At 44.0% G+C, this 26,060-nt stretch overlaps 2 protein-coding genes across 10 annotated transcripts in view; both read right to left on the reverse strand.

Annotated features, from left to right (window-relative positions):
- DIS2 (Arp2/3 complex, 34 kD subunit p34-Arc) overlaps positions 1-26,060 on the reverse strand; it is a 140,414-nt gene that overhangs the window by 97,807 nt on the left and 16,547 nt on the right. For all 9 annotated transcript variants that reach the window (XR_015189585.1, XR_015189586.1, XR_015189587.1 and 6 more), the window contains exon 2: positions 2,647-2,713. Coding sequence is in view for 6 of the 9 variants with exons in the window: in XM_086522974.1 (XP_086379100.1) it covers positions 2,647-2,713 (67 nt within the window). In the remaining 3 variants the exon portion in view is untranslated. The remainder of the gene's footprint in view (positions 1-2,646; positions 2,714-26,060) is intronic.
- Positions 2,925-3,664, reverse strand: LOC147447073 (uncharacterized). Its single transcript, XM_086522976.1, has one exon. It carries the CDS (start codon positions 3,651-3,653, stop codon positions 3,249-3,251), a length of 405 nt encoding a protein of 134 aa, XP_086379102.1. The 5' UTR covers positions 3,654-3,664; the 3' UTR covers positions 2,925-3,248.

The following is a 26,060-nucleotide window of genomic DNA, read 5'->3' on the forward strand; positions in this document are numbered from 1 at the left end:
ATAAGGTCGGTGTAACCAAATCTGCTAAGGTCAAAGAGGACAACAACAGTCAACAGAGTTGTGGGTTTTGTGACACGTTGGGATAGGCCAACTTGATATTGCCTTGCTATTGAGGATAGGTTGAGCTTTGCGTGCTAATTATGCAAGCATTGACAAGTAGTTGAAGACCTCTTCCAATGTGTTTTCAATGTTAACAATCTAACTGATTTCTTGCAAGCAGAATAGCCCACCTGAGAGTTTGCTACAAATCTGTCAATTGACTTGTTGATTTCGTCAAGCTTGCACCGAGTTTGCAGTCGAGGTTGCAAGTAGTAATAATAAGGTTGCTACAGCGATGTAACCGCTAACTACAAAGCCAGATTGAAGACTTACATTGACAAATTCTTACTCGCATACATTACCATAACCTTGAATAACACGCATATTCTGAGTCAAGAAAAGGAAGACCTTTTCCAGGCTGAAGTACTCCATGACCCCCTCTACAAGGCATGCATGTGGTTAGTGTGCGTCTCCCTTTTCCTCCCTCTCCTCTTCATTGGGGCCATCCTCCTACGTGTGTCCTCCTACGAGCACAAACCCCGATGGCCCTAAGTAGCATATGATAATATAAAGGGTTGTCACTGAACGGTTGTACGGTAAAGTACAGTTGTACTGAAAAATACATTGTGTTTCAAATTATATCGTATGGTTTGGATAAGTACAATGTGTTTTTTGAAAAAACTCTTTAAAACCATAAAAAACCTCTGCAAATTATCTCATGGCTTAGGACTGTACCTAGGTCTAAGGTTAAAGGGCCTAATGACTTATGAAAAATAACCTAGAGAGTGGGCACAAAGACCAAAGACTCAAGGTATAGGCTACAAAATTATTATTTCTTAAGTTTGAACCGTAATTGTATAAGTAGGGTTGAATGATTGTATACCGTACGACTGTATGACATGGGCATCGTACATCGTTCGCAAACTTCCATGCCAATCTGTACTCTCCCTGTAGCTTTGGTCGGTATACAACCGTCAATCCTTTTGAGCCTCAAGAGTAATGTCACACACGCTTCGTGTGAACCATTGGTAGCCATGTACTCTAGTTAATCCCCTATCCCATGATGGAAAGTACTATTTTTCTACCCTCCATCCATAGTTACCGGGAAACGCCACCCTGTGGGCTGGGAACGTCGGAACGGCGTTCCGAAGGGGTTTCATGGCTTGGAACGGCGCGGAACGGCCAGACGTTCCGGACAGGCATTTGGTACCGGAACAGCCAGCCCGGAACGGCTGGAAATGGGCAGATTTTCAGATTTATGTGCTTTATCTTGTGAGGCCCCCCTTATTGAATGCCCTTCCCCCCACCCCTTACCTTCACAATGCCCACAAGCTTTCAAGGGCCAAAGATCAAGCTCTACCCCCTGGAGTCTCGAGTCTTGACTCTCAAGCTCTAGCCTCGTTAGTCTAGACTCTAGACTCTAGAGTTTACAAGGCTCTCTCTCTCTCCCCCTCTCTCAAACTCTCTCTCTCTCTCTCTCTCTCTCTCTCAACTTTAAAAGTTTCAAGCTCTCCCTCTCTCCGCATCCCTCCCCCCCTCTCAAGCTCTCAAGTCTATACGACACATGTTTGCCATAGTAAGGTTGAATGGTCTTCAAATCAAGTTTTTTGTGAGTATTAGAGTCAAAGGACTTTGACCACTACTATTACTCAATCACACAGAGCTTAAAATTGAATTATTTGGGAGTTTTTATGCCTCCCATTCTGCGTCGTTCCTGTTCCGGACCCCTCGCCCTTCCCCCATTCCACGGGGAATCTCGTTGTCGTTCCTGTTCCGCGTTCCGGGTAACTATGCCTCCATCACCACCTCCAATCTCCCTCGATGAGAGAAAAAGCAAGTTAGAATTTACTCACCTCTCGTAGAGGACAACTGGCCACACACACACACACACACACACAGAGTATATTAGCATCCTTTAAGGCCAATTTGACCTCTGATCAAATATATCTTGGTGATATCTTATAGGGTTCCATGCCATAAATACATATAATGAAAGTAAAATGCTTCTGAAAAAATCCCTCTTAGGAATCCTGAGAGGTCTAGCTATTGTGGGATTTCAATACATAAACTGGAAGGTAGCTAATCTGGATAGAGGATCTGTGCACTCCTTGGGGAGTGGGGTACAAAAGAGATACATCTACCTCACACACAGCTAGGCAAAACACTCAAAACATCCCCCACTCCCTACCCCAGCTCCTGGGAGTTATGAGAGCTACCACAGATAGCGAATGAAACTCTAACAATGCATCACTTTCCCACACTAAAAGTAGCTCGGTAGTGATAGAGACATACAAAGAAGACATGGGTTACACATACATAGAAAACATATGCATATTGTTGAAAGGATAATATCGTTAGTCCAATTTAAGTGTGAATTTCCCAAAATATTAGTTCACGTCATAGTCACAAGGGACGCCCATTTTTGGCTTCCCGTCCCCACCTTTCCGTCCCCACTTGCCGTCCCGCCCTCTTTTTCACATTAAAAATCAATTTGAGCCCCGTCCCCACTCCTCGAGACGCGTCCCTTGTGACTATGGTTCACGTTAAACCATTACATACATCAATACAATTCAAAATCAAAAATAAGAAAGAGGGGTTTTAACATACCTGGATATGATAATGAACATCATCAAACTCAACAAGATGGTAGTCAAGCTCGATTGCACGATCCAAGCTGCACAAGGACAATAAATAAGCTACAAGATAAACGAGAAAAACAAATTGCTAACATTTATTCACGTAGTATCACAAATCTTGGACTAATTATGTGACGAGCCCAAGACTAAGATGTGTCTCCTATAAAATCGCCACAAGCAAGTGCGTCAGATCTAAACCCCATCCATAGTAAGGCTATGCATAATTTGTTATAATCAAAGAGATCCTTTCCCTCTTGCGAGTATAGGAGGATATTACCAATAGATATATTTGACATTAGGAGCAAAACACTACTTTAATGCATCCTAAAGAATGTTATAGCTTGCATTCACAAACAGAGAGTATTCCAATTTCCAAATGAGACTTATCAAAGATGACTGCAAAGATACGGATGGCAGCACTCATACATCCTCAAAAGTGTCCAAAAAACTTTTGGCATACTCTACTTTGCTAGAGCATTCGTGCTCAGCAGCAACTTATTCAAGCAAAATCTATTCACATGCTATGTACATGAGCATATGACATGATCAATGACACCCACCGTGATCAAATGGTCAGAGCGTATAGGATCCATACACATACAGAAATGGCATACACTGTCCTGGGTAAAACACTAAGTGCACCCATTCCATGAAAGCATGTAATGCATGCATACTCCAAGATTTTTGGCTGCAAGAACTCTCAACAATAGCTACATATGAAGATTGACCCACAAAAACTGGATGTATGTCATCTTTCACTATCTTCTTGAGCATTGCTTTCATCTTGAGCTCCATGGTCGCCATGTTTGCATGCATATCCATCTCCGTCTTCTCAGCATAAGGATCCTCTAAATCACATAAGTCCAGATCAACCATAACACATTCAACGAGTTCTTCCTTCATGCAAGGCTCAAAGTCCCTGGCAAGAGAATCCAATTCCACATCAATGCTGCAAACTGCTTCCTTCAGATGCTGCATTTTTTCACCATCTTTCTACAAGTTTAGGTTTCGCAGCCTCTCCTGTGCTTATTGGAAATAGCCATCTATAGAAAAGTTCAGTCTTCTATCGTGGGTCCACTGAAGCCCTAACCATCCCCATCACAAGATGCATCTAAGCTGTATAGTCATACATTTAAGTTCCAGGTCCAAGGTTGTGTTCAACAGTAGTCTCGCTTGCAACAAAACTTTGAGCATGCTCAATAACATCGTCAAAATGAAACGTACACTCAGCCATAACATCATTCCTCCTCAACGAGTATCCCATTGATACATGCATCTTTAGCTTCACCTCCACTTTGTGATTGAACTCATCATCCACATGACCGGAAACATTCACATCCAAGCCAGCATCAGAGCCATCTCCAGCTGTAGTCTTACATACATCGCATGCATTCACCAGAAGAGGCTCAATATCAACATGTTCAAGCTCTTTTGAGTGATCGTCAAACATGGCCTTTTCATTCTTGTTGGCACTTACACGCATAGTACTACCATCAAGCTTCAAACCTTTCTAACCATTCGCGTCTGCTAGGCATGCTTCACCTCTTCCATATGGATTTCACTCCCACAATTGTGACCTACATTACATGGAATACTCTCGCATGGGCATCTGCTCGCAATTCCCTTTCTCTTTGCCACTATTTTTGCTTGTCAGTCTGTACTACAAAAATCCATGCCTACATATCCACAGACGGATCATTTTACTCTAGCTTTCCCCATACATCCCTTGCTTTGTCTACCTTCTTGTATTCCATCAAGAAAACTTTTTTAGCAACATCATGACTCGTAACATCTAGTGTTATAGGCTTGGACACTCCAAGCGAGAAATCAGTTGCAAAACCTGCAAAAAACTAAACTAAACTCGAATATATATATATATATATATATATATATATATATATATATATATATATATATATATATATATATGTGTATATATATATATATATATGTATATATATATATATATATGTATATATATATATATGTATATATATATATATATACACACACATGTGTATATATATATACATATATATATATATAGAGAGAGAGAGAGAGAGAAACAAGAGGAGAATCGACACGAAGGGGCAGAGTTCCTCTACCAGACACACTGTCCCATAGACTGGCGCCCCTTTCGGTATGTCTTTATTATTGATGCTTCACAAAATACAATGTCCAAGGATCCTCTCTCTGCAGGTGCTCCCAAGCTGATTTGATGCTTGGAGGCTTTGTTAGTAGCAACTTTTAGAAGCCAAGGGATCCAGCGAGAGCGAAGCTATGGGAGTGTTAGACTTACACCACTCTACTGCTTCACAGGTCTAGGGCATGCATGTACGGCTAGTATGTCTCCGGGCTGGCCACCCTTTGCATACACATACCCACTGCATTCTCTGACCGCCCACTTATGGGCCGGCTGCCCACCTTGTCCGGGCGCCCTCGTATATTTTCACACATCATTTATTTCCTATTGGGTCATGGGGATTTTTAATAGGCCTTGCCCTACCTCCCCTTGGGCACCTATTTATGGGGGCAGGGGGGTACCCACTTCCATATCTGTTGTACTGAGGTTCTCTTGCTCTAGAAGTCAGTGGGGGGCTGATCGCCCCCTTTCCTACACATAGCGTTTGTGGTCTCTCTCTCTCTCTCTCTCTCTCTCTCTCTCTCTCTCTCTCTCTCTCTCTCTCTCACACACACACACACATGCTCACATGGTATCAGCAGCTTCAAGCTCTTCATGGTCAGGGGAGCTTCACCATCCGCACAAATTCTCTCACGAGGACCGTGGCAGCTGTTAACTATGTCACGAGGACGTGGCAACTGCTAACCTTAGTTGTTGGTTTCTTTTCGATGATTTTTGTTCTATTTTTGAGACCCTCTTTTTGAAGTTGCAAATGGTCAGACATTGTATGGCCAATGTGAACGATAGTTTCACCCGCAGACGGGAAGTTGGTTGGCACTGGAATTCGTATAGTAAGAGGATGTCTAGGCTCAATGCAAGATCATGTAGGTCCCCCCGTCGCACTTAGCAAGTTGGTGGATACTAGGAAATGAACTTAATAAAGGCATAAAGTCAAGGTGGGATCACCACAGAAAGTATCCGGCAGTTGGGCCACATTGCACTTTTGGATGCGGTTCCAATGAGGATAGATGGCCGGATGACCAGTGAGAGCCCAACGGAAGCATATCCTAAAAATTAGGGAACTGCTATTTTGGGTCGTGAAATGTGTTCGCGTCATTACCTTCGGAATGACAACGGGAACATTTTACAACTCTGCCGCAAAGTCAATTGGGCAACCAATCGGGAGATTTTTAGGCGGCAACCCCAAAACCGGAAAATGCCTGTAAACGCGCCGAGTGGCACATTCTTGTGCACTTTCCTCTTGCATCAAGAAGTGGCGCTGATTTTTAAGCTGGGAGAGGCCTCATTTTGAAACTGTCACGGGTTAAGAGCTATGGAGTGCTTTCTTTCCACTCTATGTACAGTGTGGTGCTAGGAGTGATATCCTGCACACTACACACTGCTCTCTCCCTCCCCTACGTGTAGCTATGTGATGCCCCACAAGAGGACTCTTCATTTGACTAATGTACAGCTGTGTGGTTTCATGCTTTTGTGCTGAGGCAAGAGCCTCCTTGAGAAGGAACAGGAGTAGCTAACTGCTACTCCAAAAGCAGGCACCGGTGAGGGTCATAACTTCACCGTACAGGTGCGTTTTCAGCGTTGTGTATGCGCTATAATCTCACTGTTTTTCAGCCATACAGACGCTAGGACCATTGGGAACAATGCCCCACTGACAGAGGACAGTTCGGGGACTGTTTAGGGCTGAAAACAGGGAAAAAACTAGTAAATACAACGTGCTGAATTTACTGTTTTCGGGAATAAATCAGAGGGTTTATGCCAGTGAAAGTGAGTTCCAGCAAGGGAATTGGTTTCGGGCAAGTTTTGGGGCTGTTCTGCTACCGAAATTTGGCCAAAACAGGTAGTATCTAGCTGGATACAGATAAAGAATTCCCAGGACTCTACTTTCTAATTTACCCTCTCAAAGTATAAAGAAATACCGAAAGGGGCACCAATTTTAGGGCCTACAGGTTGTTGACGTCTGCTCGGAGCATTCTAGCTTCCGAGCCGTGTGTGTGTGTGCGCTTAACTGTTAATTCCCGTCGCAGGTTTCCTTTGCGCGTTCTCTATGTGTGTGTCTAAAGTAAAGAATTTCGGGTGAAAGCCAAAGCCTACGGCCCCACGGCCCGGTTTTAGGTTCTCCTCCCAAGGGATCACATCAACCAACGTTATTGGAAAACCAGATCTGCTAGCGTTTTTGCATCAGCCAAGCCAGCGATGGAGTTTGCAGCACTTCTGTCGTGGAGAAACCTTTCTCCACTTGTGTTTTTCACAAAGGACGTTGCTACCTCCTGCCACGACACCATCCGGTGGTGGTCCGTGCGGTCTGTCAATGACTGCTGCAATACACGGTAGCTTCAGCATCAGCTTGATCACCCACGGGCATACGATCCTTGGGAGATCCATTCATTCGGCGGTTGCGCACTCCATCGGGGGTGGTGACTTATGGTTTGCTATGGGCACACCTATGCACTCATCAAAGGAGTTCACACGAGATATGGCCATGCTCATGGCACATGGGATTCCGACATTCCCACAGAAGACACCACCATCTTACCACTTGACCTTGACACGTCAGATCACTTGCTTACACAGGAGCATCTACATGGACTTAGGGAGAGGATCTTGGATCTCTTCTTGGACAGGTTCATTGCTTGGATCTACAGACTGGAGTGGGACTTCAGTGCTTTGGACTCTCTTGAAGAGTTTACCCGCAAGATGCGGGAGATCAGGCATCATTCCGCGACTACATCCGGAGTCACTCGGAGCTTGGCTTGGATGGTAGTGCAGTTGGTTGCTCTTCTACACTCTTGATCATTTGGATTGCTACCTTCAGAGTTGCTTACACTCACCCTCGGTGACCTTGCAGCAGACTTATCCCCCGACCTAGACACTAGGCCACTCCCAACTCATTCACATTGAGAGCCACACAGAGATGCGGTTTGGTGGCGTTGTTGGCGTGCATTCTGCTTTGGTTGACACCGGAGGATTAGAGGCAGGAGACACAAGCAAGACGGCGCAGACAGATTGGTTTGGCCTCTCCTCTTCTCAGAGAATATTCACAACGCAGACTGCTCAGTCTCGCTTCCCTTCTTCATACAGGATGATCAATCATCATCACGGTGCAGATAGCTTGGTCTAACCACACCTCTTCTCAGAGGCCCTTGACAACGCAGACTGTTGAGTCTGGCTTTCCACTCATCTTGGATTACCCTACCTACTGACAGGACATCATTCGATGGTGGTCCGTGTGGTCTCTCGGTGACTGCTGCAGCTTACGATAGCTTCTACAGTCAGACTGTTTAGTCTGGCTTTCCTTGTTTCAGAGGACGTTTATGGCGAAGATTGCTACATCTGGCCTTCCTGGTGCTTTACACAGCTTAGCCACCTGGCCACACTGGGTTGTAGGTTGATGCATTGACAGGCTTTTGATCATACTCATGAAGGCTCCTGGGCTTCCCCATTTTCTCCAGACAGTTTGACTACAAACATCATAGATCCTATTGGGCACGACACTTGCAAGTCAATTGGCACTTCTTTTAACGACAAGGAGTTGTTTTCACACTCAGTTTGGGACCTTCACGCAGTATCTTCACGTAGTATCCGCGGAGTACAGCAGTTTGCTACACTACTCGTGACAGGACTTTACCATGGAGATCTCTCGGAGGTTGGGACACCCTAGACTGCTGCTACACTCACGGGTTTGCCGGAGTATTGTCCTTTTGTGGATATCGCAGCAGACATCTTCATCATTTGCCTCACATCTTCCGCTTCACACGGTTTGTTCAGCATTAGGTGCTGAGAAAGGGTGTTAGACTTACACCACTCTATTGCTTCACAGGTCTAGGGCATGCATGTACGCGGATGTGAATGATGAACTTTGCTCAAGATGAGTGCTCCGAACTGTGCTCTAGGTTCCTTTTACTTATGGAAGGGAGAGCCTTCCGTTCCTTTAGTGAGAGAGTGCAAATGATCACAAAACAAACTGGGTAAACACTGTGCATGAAAGGACTGAGACTGAGAGATAGAGAGAGAAGAATACGACACCAGACAAGTTGTCAACCCTCCTCCGAAGGTCCCACTCTCTATGGCGAGAGCGGTCTACTATTGATTGCACAAATCTCTACAAAGCAATGGACTTGCCGACGATGTTAACAACGATGAGGACGATGACGGGACGGGCTGGAATCTGAAAACGCTAATGGCTGAAATTTGCAAATCTTTATCTGTTGAATTTTGACTCTATGTCGGTGACAACGACGATGATGATGATGCGACGACGACGTGCTGAAAACGCAAATGCTGAAACCTGCGTTTTCCGGGCTGAAATTGCAAACTTCGGTGGATCTGACCGTGCGGCGAAGATCTTCTGTGGGAAAGTGAGATCTGCAAGGTTTGGGGGTTCTGCTGCAAAATGCTGATGCAAAGGCTGACTTGTTAGAGGCCTAAATAACCCCGTTTTGTACATTTTTATACTTTGTCCAGGTTCAATGTGAACCTGGACACATTTTTTTAAAGTCGCTTATAATAAAAGTGGGAAAACCCAAAACTCACTTTTTGAGTTTTCCCCAAAAACGTGAGCTCTCTCTCTCTCCCTGCTTCGATCCCTAGCGCTTCCACTCTGCTGCACTCCGCCTCCTGCTTCTTGCCCCAATCCTGCACTATATCTCGATGCGCACCTACCGGTACCTTTTGCTTTGCGTTTTCAATTGGTACCAGAGACCTAGGGTTGCAAAACAGCCCTGCGCAGTCTGCTGGACAGCAAGTTAAAATTGCTCTCCCGCGATCAATTTCACTTCCATCGCGAAGCCCCTTGCTTTCGGAGTCGAAAAGGTCACCAAAACTGACAAAACAACCCAAAACACGCTGTTTTTAGATCAAAACGGGTGATGTACAGGTTATAACAGGTCAATACAGCAATATGCAGGTGTACCAAAGTTGTGGGATCACATGTATTGATGTTTGTCGCGACAAATTGAGTGAAAAGTTGAGTACAGGTGCTTGAAATTACACTTTTCAGCTGAACTTTCAGATTTGGACAGTTTGATGTAAAAAAATGGTGGTCTATCGTATACCTAGATGAATCCAGGATAAGCCCAGATTCACCCTTGAAGGAAAGTGCAAGGTATAACCCATGGTAGTCACCCACAAGACAATATAACCATCAGCTCCATCATGCATAGTATTGACTAAATACCACGACATCCCCACTAACGTCGTCAGTGCCCAATAGTGGGTGTAGAACTAGGTACTAACATATGCTCCCCAACACAACACACACCACACGCACACACACACACATGAGCATACATCAACACAAAGTTCAGCGTGCTGAGTTTCTGTCATGACTCCGGAGATCAAGGGCAGACTCGGCCATAATGAAGCCTAGCACTAAAAGAAGCATTAAATCGGAAAAATTAGCACAAAAATGAGGTAGTTGATAGGGCATACGCACCACAAAAGATAGAAAGAATTAGCACAGTATCAACTGGTCGTAACTCGGACGAAAACTTCACAATGTGAAGTCTGCATGTCCGCAATACGACTAAAAAATATACCTAGATGAATCCAAGATAAGCCCAGATTCACCCTTGAAGGAAAGTGCAAGGTATAAACCCATGGTAGTCACCCACAAGACAATATAACCATCAGCTCCATCATGCATAGTATTGACTAAATACCACGACATTCCCACTAACGTCGTCAGTGCCCAATAGTGGGTGTAGAACTAGGTACTAACATATGCTCCCCAACACAACACACACCACACACACACACGCACATGAGCATACATCAACACAAAGTTCAGCGTGCTGAGTTTCTGTCATGACTCCGGAGATCAAGGGCAGACTCAGCCATAATGAAGCCTAGCACTAAAAGAAACATTAAATCGGAAAAATTAGCACAAAAATGAGGTAGTTGAGGTGGTCTATAGTATGCAAAGTCTTGTGGTTGCTCCTATTTGCTGAAATTTTCAGCCTTTTGTATCTCTCTTGTATACACACTTGTGGTTGAATTAATATGGCTTCTTCCTCTTCCGCATCTAACACTAAAAGTTTGATGGCAATCAAACGGTTCGATGGTCAAGGCTTCGACCTCTGGCAAGAACGCATGTCACGTGACACATCCCAACCCTATGTGTCCGTGGACAAGCTACACCACAGCAGGGTTCAGTCAGTCCAATCAAGTCTAGATTAGCAGTGATCTGGCACTTTTGTGAGTCTATTCGTAGACCGTGCATGCCCAGTCACTTAGCATAGATGCATATCCTCCGGTTTCACACAGCATGATCATCAGTATCCCCCATCAGATTCAGTCAGGGGAATTTTCCAGTGCATTTAGCCTATTTTTCCTATTTTTGATATTTTCACTTATTATTTTTAAGTGACTTTCCAACAAAAGTAGGTAGGGCAATTTTGCTAAGTTAATATATAAGCAAACCCAAGTTAGCACTTTCGGGCAGAAGAGGCAGCAGGAGCTTCCCGCTCAACAAGCAACTTCTCAACAGCATACCCTCAAGCACCCCTAGCGTTTCCTGTTCCCAGGAGTAAACTTCAACCCTGGCGTTTCCACCTCTTGCATGGTCGCCTTCATTTCCCATACACCCAGCAGTTGCAGATTCCTCCCCTCGCCACTAGTGGGCAGCCCTATGCGTTTTTCAGCCAAAAACGCCACAAGTTATCATCAACGTTTTCAGCACAAAAACGCCAGCCACACCTACAGACCCTCAGCGTTTTCAGCCAGCGACATCAGCAACAAAAACGCAGATTTCAGCAGATAGAAACGCAGCAGAATTCAGCCCAATTGGTTGCAGAAGTTCCCCCAATTTTAGCCTCGAAAACGCAGCCAAAACAGTCATTTTCAGCCACCGAAACAGCCCGAAATTCAGCAGATAGAAGACCCCAGATTTCAGCCCTAAGTCGTCGTCGTCATCACCGTCGTCGTCATCGGCATAGTCCAATTTGCATCAGCCCATGCATCGTCATTGTACACCTTGGTGCAATCAAAAGTAGACCACTCTCGCCGACGAGAGTGGGGCCTTCGGAGGAGGGTTTTACAAACTCTCGGGTGTCGTATCTCTCTTCTCTCTTTCTCTCAGTCTCATACACTTTCACGCACAATATCCACTCACTTTGTTCGTGATCATAGCACTCTCCATAAAGACGGAAGGCTCTCTCCTTCCCTAAGAACTAAAAGGAACCTTGAGCAAATATAGATCACTAATCTTGAGAAAATACAACATTCATTCCGTTGCACCTTACATTGGTATCACAGCTTTTGGAAGTATTCTGAATTACTCAAGGAAAGAACCACAAGAATTTTTTTTTGCTTGTTGCGGTCGCACAAACCCAAGTTCACTTGAGCGTGTCGATTCCTAATCGTGTTTTGTTGAAGAGTGACACGAATCCCAAGAAAGGACTTGTCCAGCCTCCCCTTGTGTCTCTTTTCACTCATTGAGAGCGGACCGTGCACTTAGCGGCCGGCCAATCGACGTGAGGTGGGGAAAAGCAAACTTGGTGTGAGCGCAAGGCCGCCAAGGGGTGCGCCCGCAGAAAAGAGTAGAACACGGGTGAAGAGAAGATCCTTCTCTAACGCGAGTTGCAAGCGAAAGAAAACCTCAAGATCCTCAAGAATCCAAGAACCAAAGAACCAAGACCCTCAAGAACCCAAGTTCCTCGTGAACTTAAGAACCAAAGATCATAGTGCATGGTCGTCACCCGAAGCGGAATGGATACTTCACATACAGGTGATGAGCATGAGAGAGGCGGCGAAGATTTTTCCCCACCAGGAGACTTTTTCGACCCTCCCCCTTCGCCATCTACGCCACGAGTTGCACTCACTCCTATGGAGACGATGGTCAAGTCGATGTTGGACATGATGGCACAACAACAAGAAACGAATCGAGTTGCATTGGCACAACTCACAAGCAAAGCAGAACAACAAGAAGCTAGGAACCGTGAACGCGACGAAAGAATTGCAAGACTTGCCGAAGAACAAGCAGCCAAGGACCGTGAACAAGAAGCTAAGGCCCGAGAGCAAGTAGCCAAGGACTACGAGCGCGACGAAAGAAACGCCAGACTTGCCGCACAACAAGAAGACAAGCGCCTTGCTTTCGAACGCGAGCGCGACGCAAGAAAAGAAAGAAAAGAACTAAGGAAGGAGGACACGACAGCACGAGCCGCGGCCTTGGAGGCCGAGCGTGAAGCTCAAAGGGAGCTACGCACTCAAGAATTGCTTGCCCAAGTCCTAGCCTCGAAGACCGAACCACCCAAAGATCGTGGGAGTTCATCAAGTGGTGCAACCCACGATGCGGATTCTAACCATCCAGTCACAGAGAAGTTGACTTTCAGTAAGTATGACGGTAAGATGGATGCTACGGTTATTCATTCTTGGTTGCATCAATTTAATGCTTATTTTGCGACAACTAAGAAGACACGAAATAGCAAAGTTGTGATGGTAGCTATGTACCTTGCCGGTGATGCCATCAATTGGTACCACGCATGGCAAGAGGCATAGCTAGCCGCCCACCTAGAGGAAGCCGACGAATTCACGCCCCTTTCCTTCAATTGGGCTGATTTCCAAGACAAGCTCAAGGCGCGGTTTATGCCACCTCAGTACCTCGCACGATTGAAGGACGATTCGCACGCTCTCAAGCAAAATGGTATGCCGGTTATGTCTTTTTCTAATCGTGTTTTGCAGCTAGGCACTCAATTACGGAAATCGGATGATGAGCGCAAAGAGGCTTTTCTCTTTGGATTGGACGAGTATATCAAGTACGATGTTGAGGTATTCGATCCAATCGATCTCAACAAGGTGGTAGCGATTGCTCTCGCACAAGAGATGAAGCACAACAAGGGAAAGCCTAAGGAGAACAAGACTTCCACAAGTACCTCGCAGACTTCTCAGAACCCTCAGAACGGTAAGAACGGTAAGAATGGTAAGAATGATAACTCTTCTAACCAATCTTCCAACAGTCTCTCATCAAAGAATTCTTCCAGTGAATCTAAGGGTAAGGCTAACACAATTGCTAAACCTAAGCTTACTCCAGATGAAAAGGTAGCACAAGGAATTGTAGGAGGATACATCACTTCGGAAGAACAAAGCACTTATTCTAAGGAAGGTCGTTGTTTTCATTGTCACATTAAGGGTCACATAAAAAGAACATGTCCTAAGCTTGAATCGAATGAATCTAAAGAACCCACAGCACCCACTTCCTCTATCAATGCAATGAATGATAACACGAGTGTGCCCCAAGTTTCTCAGGATCCTCTCATTGATGAATCTCTCATTAAATGTTATGGTCGTACGTCGGGGCACCGTTTTGTCATATTGTTTGACCCAGGTAGTATGCATGATGTGATCAGTTCCTCTCCTGTTGAGAGAGCCCGCCTCGAAGTTAGTCTGAGATCTCCTATCGAGGTCTCTAGCTTTCGTCCTGGTATGGACGCTCTCATCACGGAGGAGTGTCTTGATGTGTTGTTTGCAATTCAACAGACTGCCTTCACTAGAAGATTTGTTGTTTCTCCTCTCTCAGGATGTGATATGATTTTGGGCATTTGATAGTTTCGTGAGACTAACGCTCTCATTGATTTTGAGGCTAACACTTAAACTCTCAATGCCAAAAGTGATTCTCCTACTGTCTTTCATGGAGAGGACATTTCTCATTCTCCATCTCTCATTGCTAATATGCAGGACAAGATTGAAAGGATTCGGGATAAGGAGACTCTCTCAGTCTCTTTTTCTCCGCCGCATGACACAAGATTTGCATGATTGTGTGAAGCATGATGATGATTTGTTTGACAATGATTTGCATGATGATTTAGATGATAAAGACAAGCATGATGATCTGCATGAAGATGATGTGATTGTTCACAAGGATGGTGTGTTAGTGGATGCTTTTTCTAGCGAAGCTAACCTCGTTGTAGATTCGATCAATCACGAAGAACCGATCTTGGCTTTCGAGTCGAGGTCCACAGATTCCCCACAAGAAGATTCGATGGATCCAGAAGAACCGATCTTGGCTCTCGAGCCTAGGTCCAAAGAACCCTCACAGGAAGTATTATGTGTTCGCATGATTAATACGCACGCATTGTTCGAGTGTTTCATTCGTGACCATTTCCTGTATTTTAGTCGGCATCGTTATGTGATCCCTTTTCCTAGGCATGACATATTGTATGTTGAGCACGTTTCTCTCGTGGATGAGCACAAATGTGTGCAGATTGTTCAAAGTCAAGTTTAGATTAGCAGTGATCTGGCACTTTTGTGAGTCTATTCGTAGACCGTGCATGCCCAGTCACTTAGCATAGATGCATATCCTCCGGTTGTACACAGCATGATCATCAATATTCCCCATCAGATTCAGTCAGGGGAATTTTCCAGTGCATTTAGCCTATTTTCCCTATTTTTGGTATTTTCACTTATCATTTTTAAATGACTTTCCAACAAAAGTAGGTAGGGCAATTTTGCTAAGTTAATATATAAGCAAACCCAAGTTAGCACTTTCTGGCAGAAGAGGAAGCAGGAGCTTCCCGCTCAACAGGCAACTTCTCAGCAGTACACCCTCAAGCACCCCTAGCGTTTCCTGTTTCCAGTAGTAAACTTCAGCCCTGGCATTTCAACCTCTTGCATGGTCGCCTTCATTTCCCAGACCCCCAACAATTGCAGATTCGTCCCCTCGCCAGCAGTGGGCAGCCCTAGCGTTTTTCAGCAAAAAACGCTACAAGTCATCATCAGCGTTTTCAGCACAAAAACGCCAGCCACACCTGCAGACCCTCAGCGTTTTCAGCCAGCGACATCAGCAACAAAAACGCAGATTTCAGCAGATAGAAACGCAGCAGAATTCAGCCCAATTGGTTGCAGAAGTTCCCCCAATTTTAGCCTCGAAAACGCAGCCTTTAAAACAGTCATTTTCAGCCACTGAAACAACCCCAAAATTCAGCAGATAGAAGACCCCAAATTTAAGCCCTAAGTCGTCGTCATCATCACCATCGTCGTCATCGGCATAGTCCAATTTGCATCAGCCCATGCATCGTCATTGTACACCTTGGTGCAATCAAAAGTAGACCACTCTCGCCGACGAGTGGGGCCTTCGGAGAAGGGTTTTACAAACTCTCGGGTGTCGTATCTCTCTTCTCTCTTTCTTTCAGTCTCATACATTTTCACGCACAATATCCACTCACTTTGTTCGTGATCATAGCACTCTCCATAAAGACGGAAGGCTCTCTCCTTCCCTAAGAACTAAAAGGAACCTCAAGCAAATATAGATCACTAATCTAGAGAAAATACAACATTCATTCCACTGCACCTTACAACGCATGCAAGGTATCCTTTTCTTAAAGGATTGTGAAGATGCATTGGAAGAGAATAAACCGCCAGGTTTGTCTGACGAAGAGTGGGCCAGGTTGAATAAGAAGGCTATGGCCTACATCAAAATGGCTATCAATGATGACATTTTGACGGACATCAAGCGTTTGGACTCTGCTTATGCAATATGGCAAAAGCTAAAGTCCAATTATGGAAACACCACGCCTGTGAACCAAGTGCATTTGATGCGAAAGTTGGTGAATATGCAGCTTGATGACTCGAAGTCAGCTTCTGAGCATTTGAGTGCTTTTACATGTGTATTGAGTCAGTTGCAGGACAGTGGGCTTCAGCAATTCGATGATAAGCTGAAAGCTATTTTCTTGCTTATGACATTGCCAGATACTTGGGAAACCTTGGTTGTCTCCTTGAGCAACAGTCCCACCCTCACGTATGACGGTGTGAGAGGGTCTATTCTCAATGAAGAGATTAGACGCAAGTCTAGTGGGGAAGGTGGCAGTTCTGTTTACAATGCAAGAGGTAGAAATCAAAAGCGTGATGCGGGCAACAGGACTCAAAATATAAGTAAGAGCAAGACAAAGGATAAGGATGTCACTTGTTATCAATGTGGCAAAAAGGGTCACAAGAAACCCGATTGCAGGTATTTCAAGAAAGAGCAGGAAAGGAAGAAGGAAACGCAAGATAAGAAGAACAAAGATGAGAAGAAAGGGGAAAAATCAACAGGTTATTCCTCCAGGGATGCTGAGAATGCAAATGTATCCTCTAGTGTGGTCATTGAGGAGTTGTCAGACGTTGAGGAATCTTGGTTGCAGCTTCATGCCCCTCAGATTTGGTGATAGCTAATACAGAAGACATGCTTATCTCGAAGAAAGATGTCATTGATGCATTGCTCAGTGCTAATGATGGCCTATCCCAGTCATGGATAGTGGATTATGGTGCTTCATTCCATGTGACTACATCTTTGGAGTGTTTTGCTACATATACTACAGGCAATTATGGCAAGGTGTACCTTGGTGATAATTTTTCTTGCAATATTAAGGGAATGGGTACTATGCGTTTGGCTCTTAACAATGGTCAAGAGCTTGTGTTGAATGATGTCAGGTTTGTACCAGACAGTAAGAAAAGTTTGCTATCTATTGGCCAGTTAGATGCACATGGTTATACTACCATCTTTGTTGGGGGTTCATGGAAGTTGCTTAAGAGCTCTATGCTTGTTGCAAAAGGGTCTAAAAGAGGTACTTTGTACTATCTTCGATGCAAAGCTTTGCCTGGCAAGGTTCTTGCTGTTGCTGAAGTTGCTTCACACACGGAATTGTGGCATAAGAGACTTGGCCATATGAGCCAAAAGGGTATTGATGTGCTTTCCTCTCTGAAGAGGGTTGATGTAAAAGGCAAAAACTTGGATTTTTGTAACGATTGTCTTTATGGAAAGCAAAAGAAATCTTCTTATTACTCGGGTGTTTCTCACAAAGCTAATCCTCTTGATCTTATTCACTCCGATGTATGCACTATGCCTGTTAAGTCTTTTGGTGGTGCATTGTATTTTGTTACATTCATTGATGAGTGTACTAGGAAAGGATGGGTGCATTTGTTGAAAAGTAAGAGTGAGACTTTTAATGCTTTTAAGAAGTTTCATGCTTTTGTCACTACGCAAAAGAGTACTAAGCTTAAATGTCTCAAATCTGATAATGGAGGAGAGTATGTATCTACTGAATTTCAGCGTTTTTGTGATGAAAATGGGATTAAAAGAGAGTTGACAGCCCCTTATAATCCGTCTTCTAATGGTGTGGCTGAGAGGTATAATTGTACTTTCTGCGAGAGAGTGCGTTGCATGTTGTCCACCACTAATCTTTCCCAAGAGTTTTGGGGGGAGGCATTAAAAACTGCAGTTCATATTTGCAATCGCTCTCCTGATAGTACGCTGAAAAATGACATTCCAAAGGAAGTTTGGTATGGCAAACCTGCCGCTTATGATCATTTGAGAGTATTTGGCTGCGAAGCTTTTGTTCATGTACGCAATGACTTGAGAACAAAGCTTAATATGAAGTCCATTAAAGGAGTCTTCCTAGGTTATGGGGAAGAAGGTGAAATGGGCTATAGAGTGTGGTTACCACAGTTTAGAAAGGTAATACGCAGCCGAGATGTAGTGTTCAATGAGGAAAAATTGCTTAAGAATGCTACAAAATCTGATGCTGACAAGAAAAAAGTCAAATTTCAGCCTTACGTGCCACCCATTGATGTTGAAAAAGAGCCTCATGATGCATTACCGCAAGCTGAAATTGATAATCAGCCGGTTAACCTTGAGCCAGAAGAGGTAGGACATGATTTTGATGCTCCTAATGAGGATGGACAGCCACCTGAATTGGCTGAAAATGATTTTTAGCAGCATGATAGAGCTGAAAATGAGTTGCCTTATGATGTAGAACCGTTGCCTGAGAATGTAGATCATTGGGTACGCAGGTCAACTCGTTTGCGAAGGCAACTGCAAAGATTTAACCCCTCTTTGGATCATGTAATGTTGACAAATGAGGGTGAACCTCTTACATATAAAGAGGCCAAATCATGTGAGTCAAGCAGTAAGTGGGAGCTTGCGACGCAAGAGGAAACGAAATCCTTGTATGCAAATGATACTTGGGATCTTGTGCCATTGCCTAAAGGAAGAAAGGCTCTTCCTAACAAATGGATATACAAGATTAAGATAGTGGATGAAAAACCAAAGTACAAGGCAAGATTGGTTGCAAAAGGATATGCACAGAAAGAAGGAATTGATTTTCAAGAAATCTTTTCTCCTGTTGTAAAGCTTACAAGTTTACGTGTCCTTTTTGCTCTCGTTGCGGTGCTTGATTTGGAATTGAATCATAAGGATGTAAAGACAGCGTTTTTGCATGGTGACACTCAAGAGGACATATACATGAAACAGCCTCAAGGTTTTGTAGTTCCTACACGCGAGGAACTTGTATGCAAACTGAAAAGGGCTCTGTATGGTTTGAGACAATCATCACGACAGTGGTATAAGAAGTTTGACACTTTTATGTTGTCTCAAGGCTTTAAACACAGCCATGCAGATCATTGTTTGTATACGAAAAGGGATGAAGATGGTAGTCCCATCATACTTGTTCTCTATGTTGATGACATGCTGCTTGCCGGGAAACATAAGACTAGTCTTTATGCTTGAAACGTAAGCTAAATTCAGCATTTGCTATGAAGGATTTAGGTGATGCAGAGCATATTTTTGGCATGCGTATTAAAAGAGAGAGAAAGCTGAAATTGTTGTTTTTATCTCAAGAAAGGTACATTGCAAAAGTACTTGACAGATTTAATATGGCTGATGCTAAGTCTCTTGGGGTACCTTTACCTCCATACACTAAGCTTAGCAAAGCAAATTTCCCAAAGGATGAGGTGGCATTGAAAGCAATGAAGGGAATCCCTTATGCATCAGCTTGTGGTTCTCTTATGTATGCTATGGTTGCCACTCGTCCCGACATTGCTTATGCAGTGGGAGTTGTTAGTCGATACATGTAGAATCTTGGCGCATTGGGAAGCTGTCAAATGCATTCTGAGATATTTGAAAGGTACACAATCAAAGTGTATCTGTTATGGCAAAAGTGACTTAAAGTTGCAAGGATATTGTAATGCAGACATGGCAGGTGACATGGATACCAAGAAATCTTCCAGTGGATATGTATTTGCCATTGCTAGTGGTGCAGTCTCTTGGTGTTCTAGGTTACAGAAAATGGTGGCATTGAGTACTACTGAGGCTGAATATATTTCAGCTACAGAGGCTTCAAAAGAGGCCATTTGGTTGGGCAGACTTGCAAAAGAACTTGGCATGCCTGCTCATACACCAGTGTTGGGTTGTGATAGCCAGAGTCCTGTCTATTTAGCCAAAAATGCCATGTTTCATGCGCATACCAAACACATAGATATGCAGTACCACTTCATACGACAGGTATTGGAGGATGGTCTAGTCACCTTGACTAAGATCCATACACAGGATAACCCTGCAGATGTTCTAACCAAGAGTCTTGCTAAGGCTCAACATGAGCATTGCATACAGCTAGTGGGAGTTGGTTAACTTAAAGGCGTCATTTATGCCTTTAAGTGGGAGGTTGTTGGGTTAAAGGCCTAAATAACTCCGTTTTGTACATTTTTATACTTTGTCCAGGTTCACATTGAACCCGGACACATTTTTTTAAAGTCACTTATAATAAAAGTGGAAAAACCCAAAACTCACTTATTGAGTTTTTCCCAAAAACGTGAGCTCTCTCTCTCTCCCTGCTTCGATCCCTAGCGCTTCCTCTCTGTTGCACTCCGCCTCCTGCTTCTTGCCCCAATCCTGCACTACATCGCGACGCGCACCTACCGGTACCTACTGCTTCGCGCTTTCATGACTCTGTTGCGGTGAATCTGCAAAACGCTAGGTTGTTTGTTGATTCAAAAACGCTAGGGCTGATCTGGCGTCTGCTGCAAAAACACTAGGCTTCTGCTTGGTCCTACTGTCGCCAAATGATCTGCAAATGCAAAACGCTGGCTGATCTACAATGCTCAAAACACTGGGTCTTGGTGATGGCTGAAAACGCTAGATTGACTGCCGGGGGCGTTGCTTGAGAAGGTGCAGCTTGAGAAGATACACTGCCGGATGTCTTGTCCCTGCTGCCTCTTCTGCCAAAAAGTGCTAGCGCTATGATTTCTCATATATCTGCTTATCAAAATTGCCCTACCCAGTTTCCCAACAAAAGTCACTTAAAAATAATAAGTGAAAATTGGCTAAAATAGGGAAAATAGGTCTGTGCACTGTAAAAATGCTCCTAATGGGTTCTGATTGTAATATGATAATCATGTTGTGTGCAACCAGAGGATATGCATCTACTCTAAGTGCCTGGTCATACACGATCTGCGAACAGACTCACAAAAGTGACAGAACACTTCCTAAGCTAGGCTAACTGAACTAAACTGTACCGAACCCTAGTCATGAAGTAGCTTGTCCACGTACACATAGGGTTAGATGTGCACGTGACATCCCCCTCCATTTCAAAGCGAGGTACTGGTACCAAACTGTATGGCGTCGAGGGAGATCGCCAACAATGTCTGGAATCCTGGAAAGGACTCTTCGTCGGCCCACTCTGATGTGTGGGTCGTACCATACTTGAACTTCATAAAGGTCTGCAACGCTTGCTTCTTTGAGCCACGCCGAAAGCGACACAAAGGCTTCTATTCTAGAGTCATGCGTCTACCTTCTTCAAGAATCTCTGAGGATGAAAATTCCTGAAACCACTTCCAACACAAAAACAGGAACATACCCATTCTATGTAAAGTGACTGGAAAAATTCTAGTCTTCTTTAAAGATTGTGCATGCAATTCAGATGAACAAAGTGACGGAGTGTCAAACCGTTCATCAAACACATGCAAAAAATGGGGTCGAATCTTGACTTTCTGATCTAAATCAATCAACTGTGGCAAAACACAATGGAAATGCCTATGCTTGATGCTCAATCCTTCTTGTGCTCTTTCGGAGACTGTGTCATGCCAAGGAAGAGTCGTGGAATGTGAATTCCTTAGGTGCAAATATTTCATCTTAATCCACATACATCTGTGCTCATTCATGAGTGAATCGTGTTCATCGTGCAATATGTCATGCCTATGAAAAGGGATCACATAAGGACGGTGACTAAAATACAGGAAAGCATCACGAATGAAACACTTGAACAATGCGTGCTGACTAATCATTCGAACACAGAATACTTCCTGTGGGGGTTCTTGGGACCTCGACTCGAGAGCCAAGATCGCTTCTCCGTGATCGATCGAATCTGCAATGAGGTTAGCTTCACTAGACAAAGTACCAACTAAACCATCATCCTTGTGAACAATCACATCATTATCCTGCAAATCATCCTACTTGTGAGTAATCACATCTATATCATGCAAAGCATCATGCTCGTGAATAATCACATCTTGATCATGCAAATCATCATGCTTATCATCTCGCTTATCATTTGTCATTAAATATCTAATATCTAACCAACCCAAATGATTTTCTCACATTAAACTGATAATTTAGTGTGGGATAATAAATGGAAACAAGGGTTAGAATATAGACATGTGCTTACGGATCTATCTCAACACGGGGCCAAATAAGACATGGTCTGTCAAAGAGCAAGGTTAACAAATGGAGCTTAAAAGACCTTAGGGTTAGCTTCATTAAAGACCTCCAATGGTTAGTATTAAAAGTCCTTTGACCTTAAGGTGGGAACTCCACCTAAGGTGCTTGTCATGCTTGATGACTAAGATACTTGAGGTACTTGTCATACTTAATGAGGAGGGTGCTTGTCATACTTAATGAGGAAGGTGCTTGAGAAGCTTCCTATGCATGGGGGATAAGATGCTTGAGTCAAAAAAAGACCCTACACACTTAATGAGGAAGTTGCTTGAGAAGCTTCCTATGCATGGGAGGTAAGATGCTTGAGTCAAAAAGCGACCCTACACACTTAATGAGGAAGTTGCTCAATGAGCTTCTACTTCCATCCAACAAATATCTAGATATTTTCAAGCTCTCTCTCTAAGGGGTAAGGAGGACACTTGTCAAAAGACTACCCATGTACTTGACTGCATGCTACATGTGATTGGGTAGGGGGAGAGGGGTCCAATGAGCTTGCAACGTGTGGAAAAGTTGCAACTCGCCCCAAGCAAGCAAGGGGGGTGCTAGGGGAATATACACCACACACACTCATTTTGTGGATCCATTCTCACTTGGGGAAAGTTGAGGAACTCCACCTCCTTCTCCAAGCTTGTGAGAAGTTAGAGCCTACACCAACACTCTTGGCTATGGAATGCAAATCCAACCAAGAGCCATGCTTCAATGCTTAAGCTTGCCATCTTCTCCATCTTCATTACTATGCTATTATGTATGCTAGCAAGAAGAGCAATGATAAGTGAGGAACTATTTCTTTCTCCTATGAAATGTTTCTTCTTCCTCTTCCCTATCCTCATTCCCCACAATCTCTCTCCACCTTTGAAGGTGTTTGAAGCCTTGAGACTGAGGCTTGAGATAGTTAATGCTTTCTACAAGTTTATGTTATGCTTGTGATGCATGAAGTTTTCCATCTTCATTGCATCACGTAGGTCACAAGGAACACAAAGATTGTATTGTACCAAGTCTCTCTTGATGGGAGAAACTATAATACAAATGCCTATTGGAGGGGGACCGGCTCCATATGAATCCGATCCTCAACTATTGTCATGTTCTCTAAACTCTCTCTCTCTCTTGCAAAAGTATTGTTCATGCCAAGTTAACTAAGTACCATGTTTATGTTGCTACCATCAATTAAGTTCACCCGCTATGCTCACAAAGTAATCTCACAAAAGTACTTCATCTAATTTCTTAATTCCGCTACTCTCAAAGTTCAAAGGCCATTTCCATTACATCATTATCATGCAAATCATGTGTGTCGTGCTGTGGAAAAGAAGAGACTGAGAGAGTCTCCTTCTCCTGAGTCTTTTCAATCTTCGCCTGCACATTAAAAATGAGAGATGAAGAATGAACAACTTGCTCTCCACGAATGACAATGGAAGAGTCACTTTTGGCATTGATTATGCTCACGAAACCATCGAATGCCCAAAAGCATATCACATCCTGAAAGAGGAGAGACTACAAATTTTCTACGGAAGGACGCATGTTGAATAGTGAACAAAACATCAAGGCACTCTTGCGTGATGAGAGAGTCCATACCGGAAGAGAAGCCAGACACCTCAAAAAGAGATGTCTTGCTAACCTCCAAGCGGGCATTTCGATAAGAGTCACTAATCAAATCATGCATACTGCCTGGGTCAAACAATATGACAAAACGCTGACTCTTCACATGACCATAACACTTACTGAGAGATTCATCAATGGGAGGATCGTGAGACTTAGGTCACACTCCTGTTCTCATTTATTGCATTGACAGAAGAAGTGGGTTCTATGGGTTCTTTAGATTCATTAGCTTCAAGCTTAGGACATGTTCTTTTTATGTGACCCTTGATGTGACAATGAAAACAACGACCTTCCTTACAATAAATGCTTGTTCTTCCGACGTGATGTATCCTCCTAAAATTCCTTTTTCTGCCTTTTCATCTGGAGTGAGCTTAGGTTTAGCAATTGTGTTTGCTTTACCCTTAGGGTCATTTTGAGTGTTCTTTTCCGAAAGACTATTGGAAGATTGGTTAGAAGAGTTACCATTCTTACCGTTCTGAGAAGTCTAAGTGGTACTTGGAGAAGTCTTGTTTTCCTTGGGCTTTCCCTTGTTGTGCTTCATCTCCTGTGCGAGAGCAATCGCTACCGCCTTGTTGAGATCGATTGGGTCGAGGACTTCGACATCAAACCTGATATAGTCGTCCAACCCGAAAATGAAAACCTCCTTGCGCTCATCATCCGATTTGCGTAATTGGGTGTCGAGCTGCAAAACACGATTAGAGAAAAGCATAACTGGCATACCATTTTGCTTGAGACTGCGCCAATCGTCTTTCAACCATGCTAGATATTGTGGGAGCATAACTGGCATACCATTTTGCTTGAGACCGCGCCAATCGTCTTTCAACCATGCTAGATATTGTGGGGGCATAAACCGCGTCTTGAGCTTGTCTTGGAAGTCGGCCCAATTGAAGGAAAGGGGCGTGCCTTCCTCTGCTTCCTCTAGGTGCGCGGTCAACTGTGCCTCTTGCCATGCGTGGTACCAATTAATGGCATCACCGGCAAGGTACATAGCTGCCGTCAAAACCTTGTTATTTCCTGTCTTCTTAGTTGTCGCAAAATAAGCATTAAATTGATGCAGCCAAAAATGAATAATCGTAGCATCCATCTTACCATCATACTTATTGAACGTGATCTTCTCTGTGACAGGGTTGTTAGAGTCCGAATCTCGGCTTGCACCACTTGATAAACTACCAACATCTTTGACCGGCTCGGGTTTCGAGGTGAGAACTTATCGGACCAACTCTTGCATGCGAAGGTCTCTCTGTATCTCACGTTCTAACTCCAAGGCCGCTCTTCTTTCTTCGCGTGCTTCGCGCTCACACTCCAAGGCAACGCGATTCACTTCTTGTTGTGACATCATGTCCATCATCGACTTGACCAAAGCCTCCATAGGATTTGGTGCAAACCATGGCGTAGATGGGAAAGGGGGAGGGTCGGAAAAACCTCCTGGTGGGCATTCTTCTTCACCACCCACATGCTCATCACCTTCATGCAAAGTATCCATTCCGCTTCCGGTGATGACAATACACTGAAGTCATGGGTTCTTAAGTTCACGAGAAACTTGGGTTCTTATGGGTCTTGGGTTCTTGGGTTCTTAAGGTTCTTGAGGTTCTTGAGTTCTTGAGGGTCTTGAGGTTCTTGAGTTCTTGAGGTTCTTGAGGTTCTTCTTTAGCTTGCAATCTGTGTTAGAGAAGGATCTTCTCTTACCCGAGCTCTTCTCTTTCCCACGGGCACACCCCTTTGCGGCCTTGCACTCACACCAAGGTTGCTTTTTCCCACCTCACATCGATTGGCCGGCCGCTAAGTGCACGGTCCGCTCTCATTGAGTGAAAGGGAAGGCTTGACAAGCCCTTCTTTCTTGGGTTTCCTGTCACTCTTCAAAAACACTGTCACGTGACACATCCAACCCTATGTGTCCGTGGACAAGCTACAGCATAACCAGGGTTCAGTTCAATCAAGTCAGTCTAGAATAGCAAGTGATCTAGCACTTTTGTGAGTCAATTCGCAGACCGTGCATGTCCAGGCACTTAGTGTAGATGCATATTCTCTGGTTGCACACAACATGATCATAAGCATTCCCATCAGAATCCTTCATGGGAATTTTAGCCTATTTTCCCTATCTTTGACATTTTTCACTTATTATTTTTAAGTGACTTTTGTTGGAAAGTAGGTAGGGCAAATTGTATAAATAGAAACCTCGCACTAGCACTTTCTG

The sequence above is a fragment of the Adiantum capillus-veneris genome, chromosome 11 (genome assembly GCF_014529385.1).
Source record: "Adiantum capillus-veneris isolate H3 chromosome 11, ASM1452938v2, whole genome shotgun sequence".
NCBI classification, from domain to species: Eukaryota; Viridiplantae; Streptophyta; class Polypodiopsida; order Polypodiales; family Pteridaceae; genus Adiantum; species Adiantum capillus-veneris.

Excerpts from the sequence above, each read along its gene's own strand:
- LOC147447073 (XM_086522976.1), bottom strand. The coding sequence starts at position 3,653 with ATGCAGCATCTGAAGGAAGCAGTTTGCAGCATTGATGTGGAATTGGAT.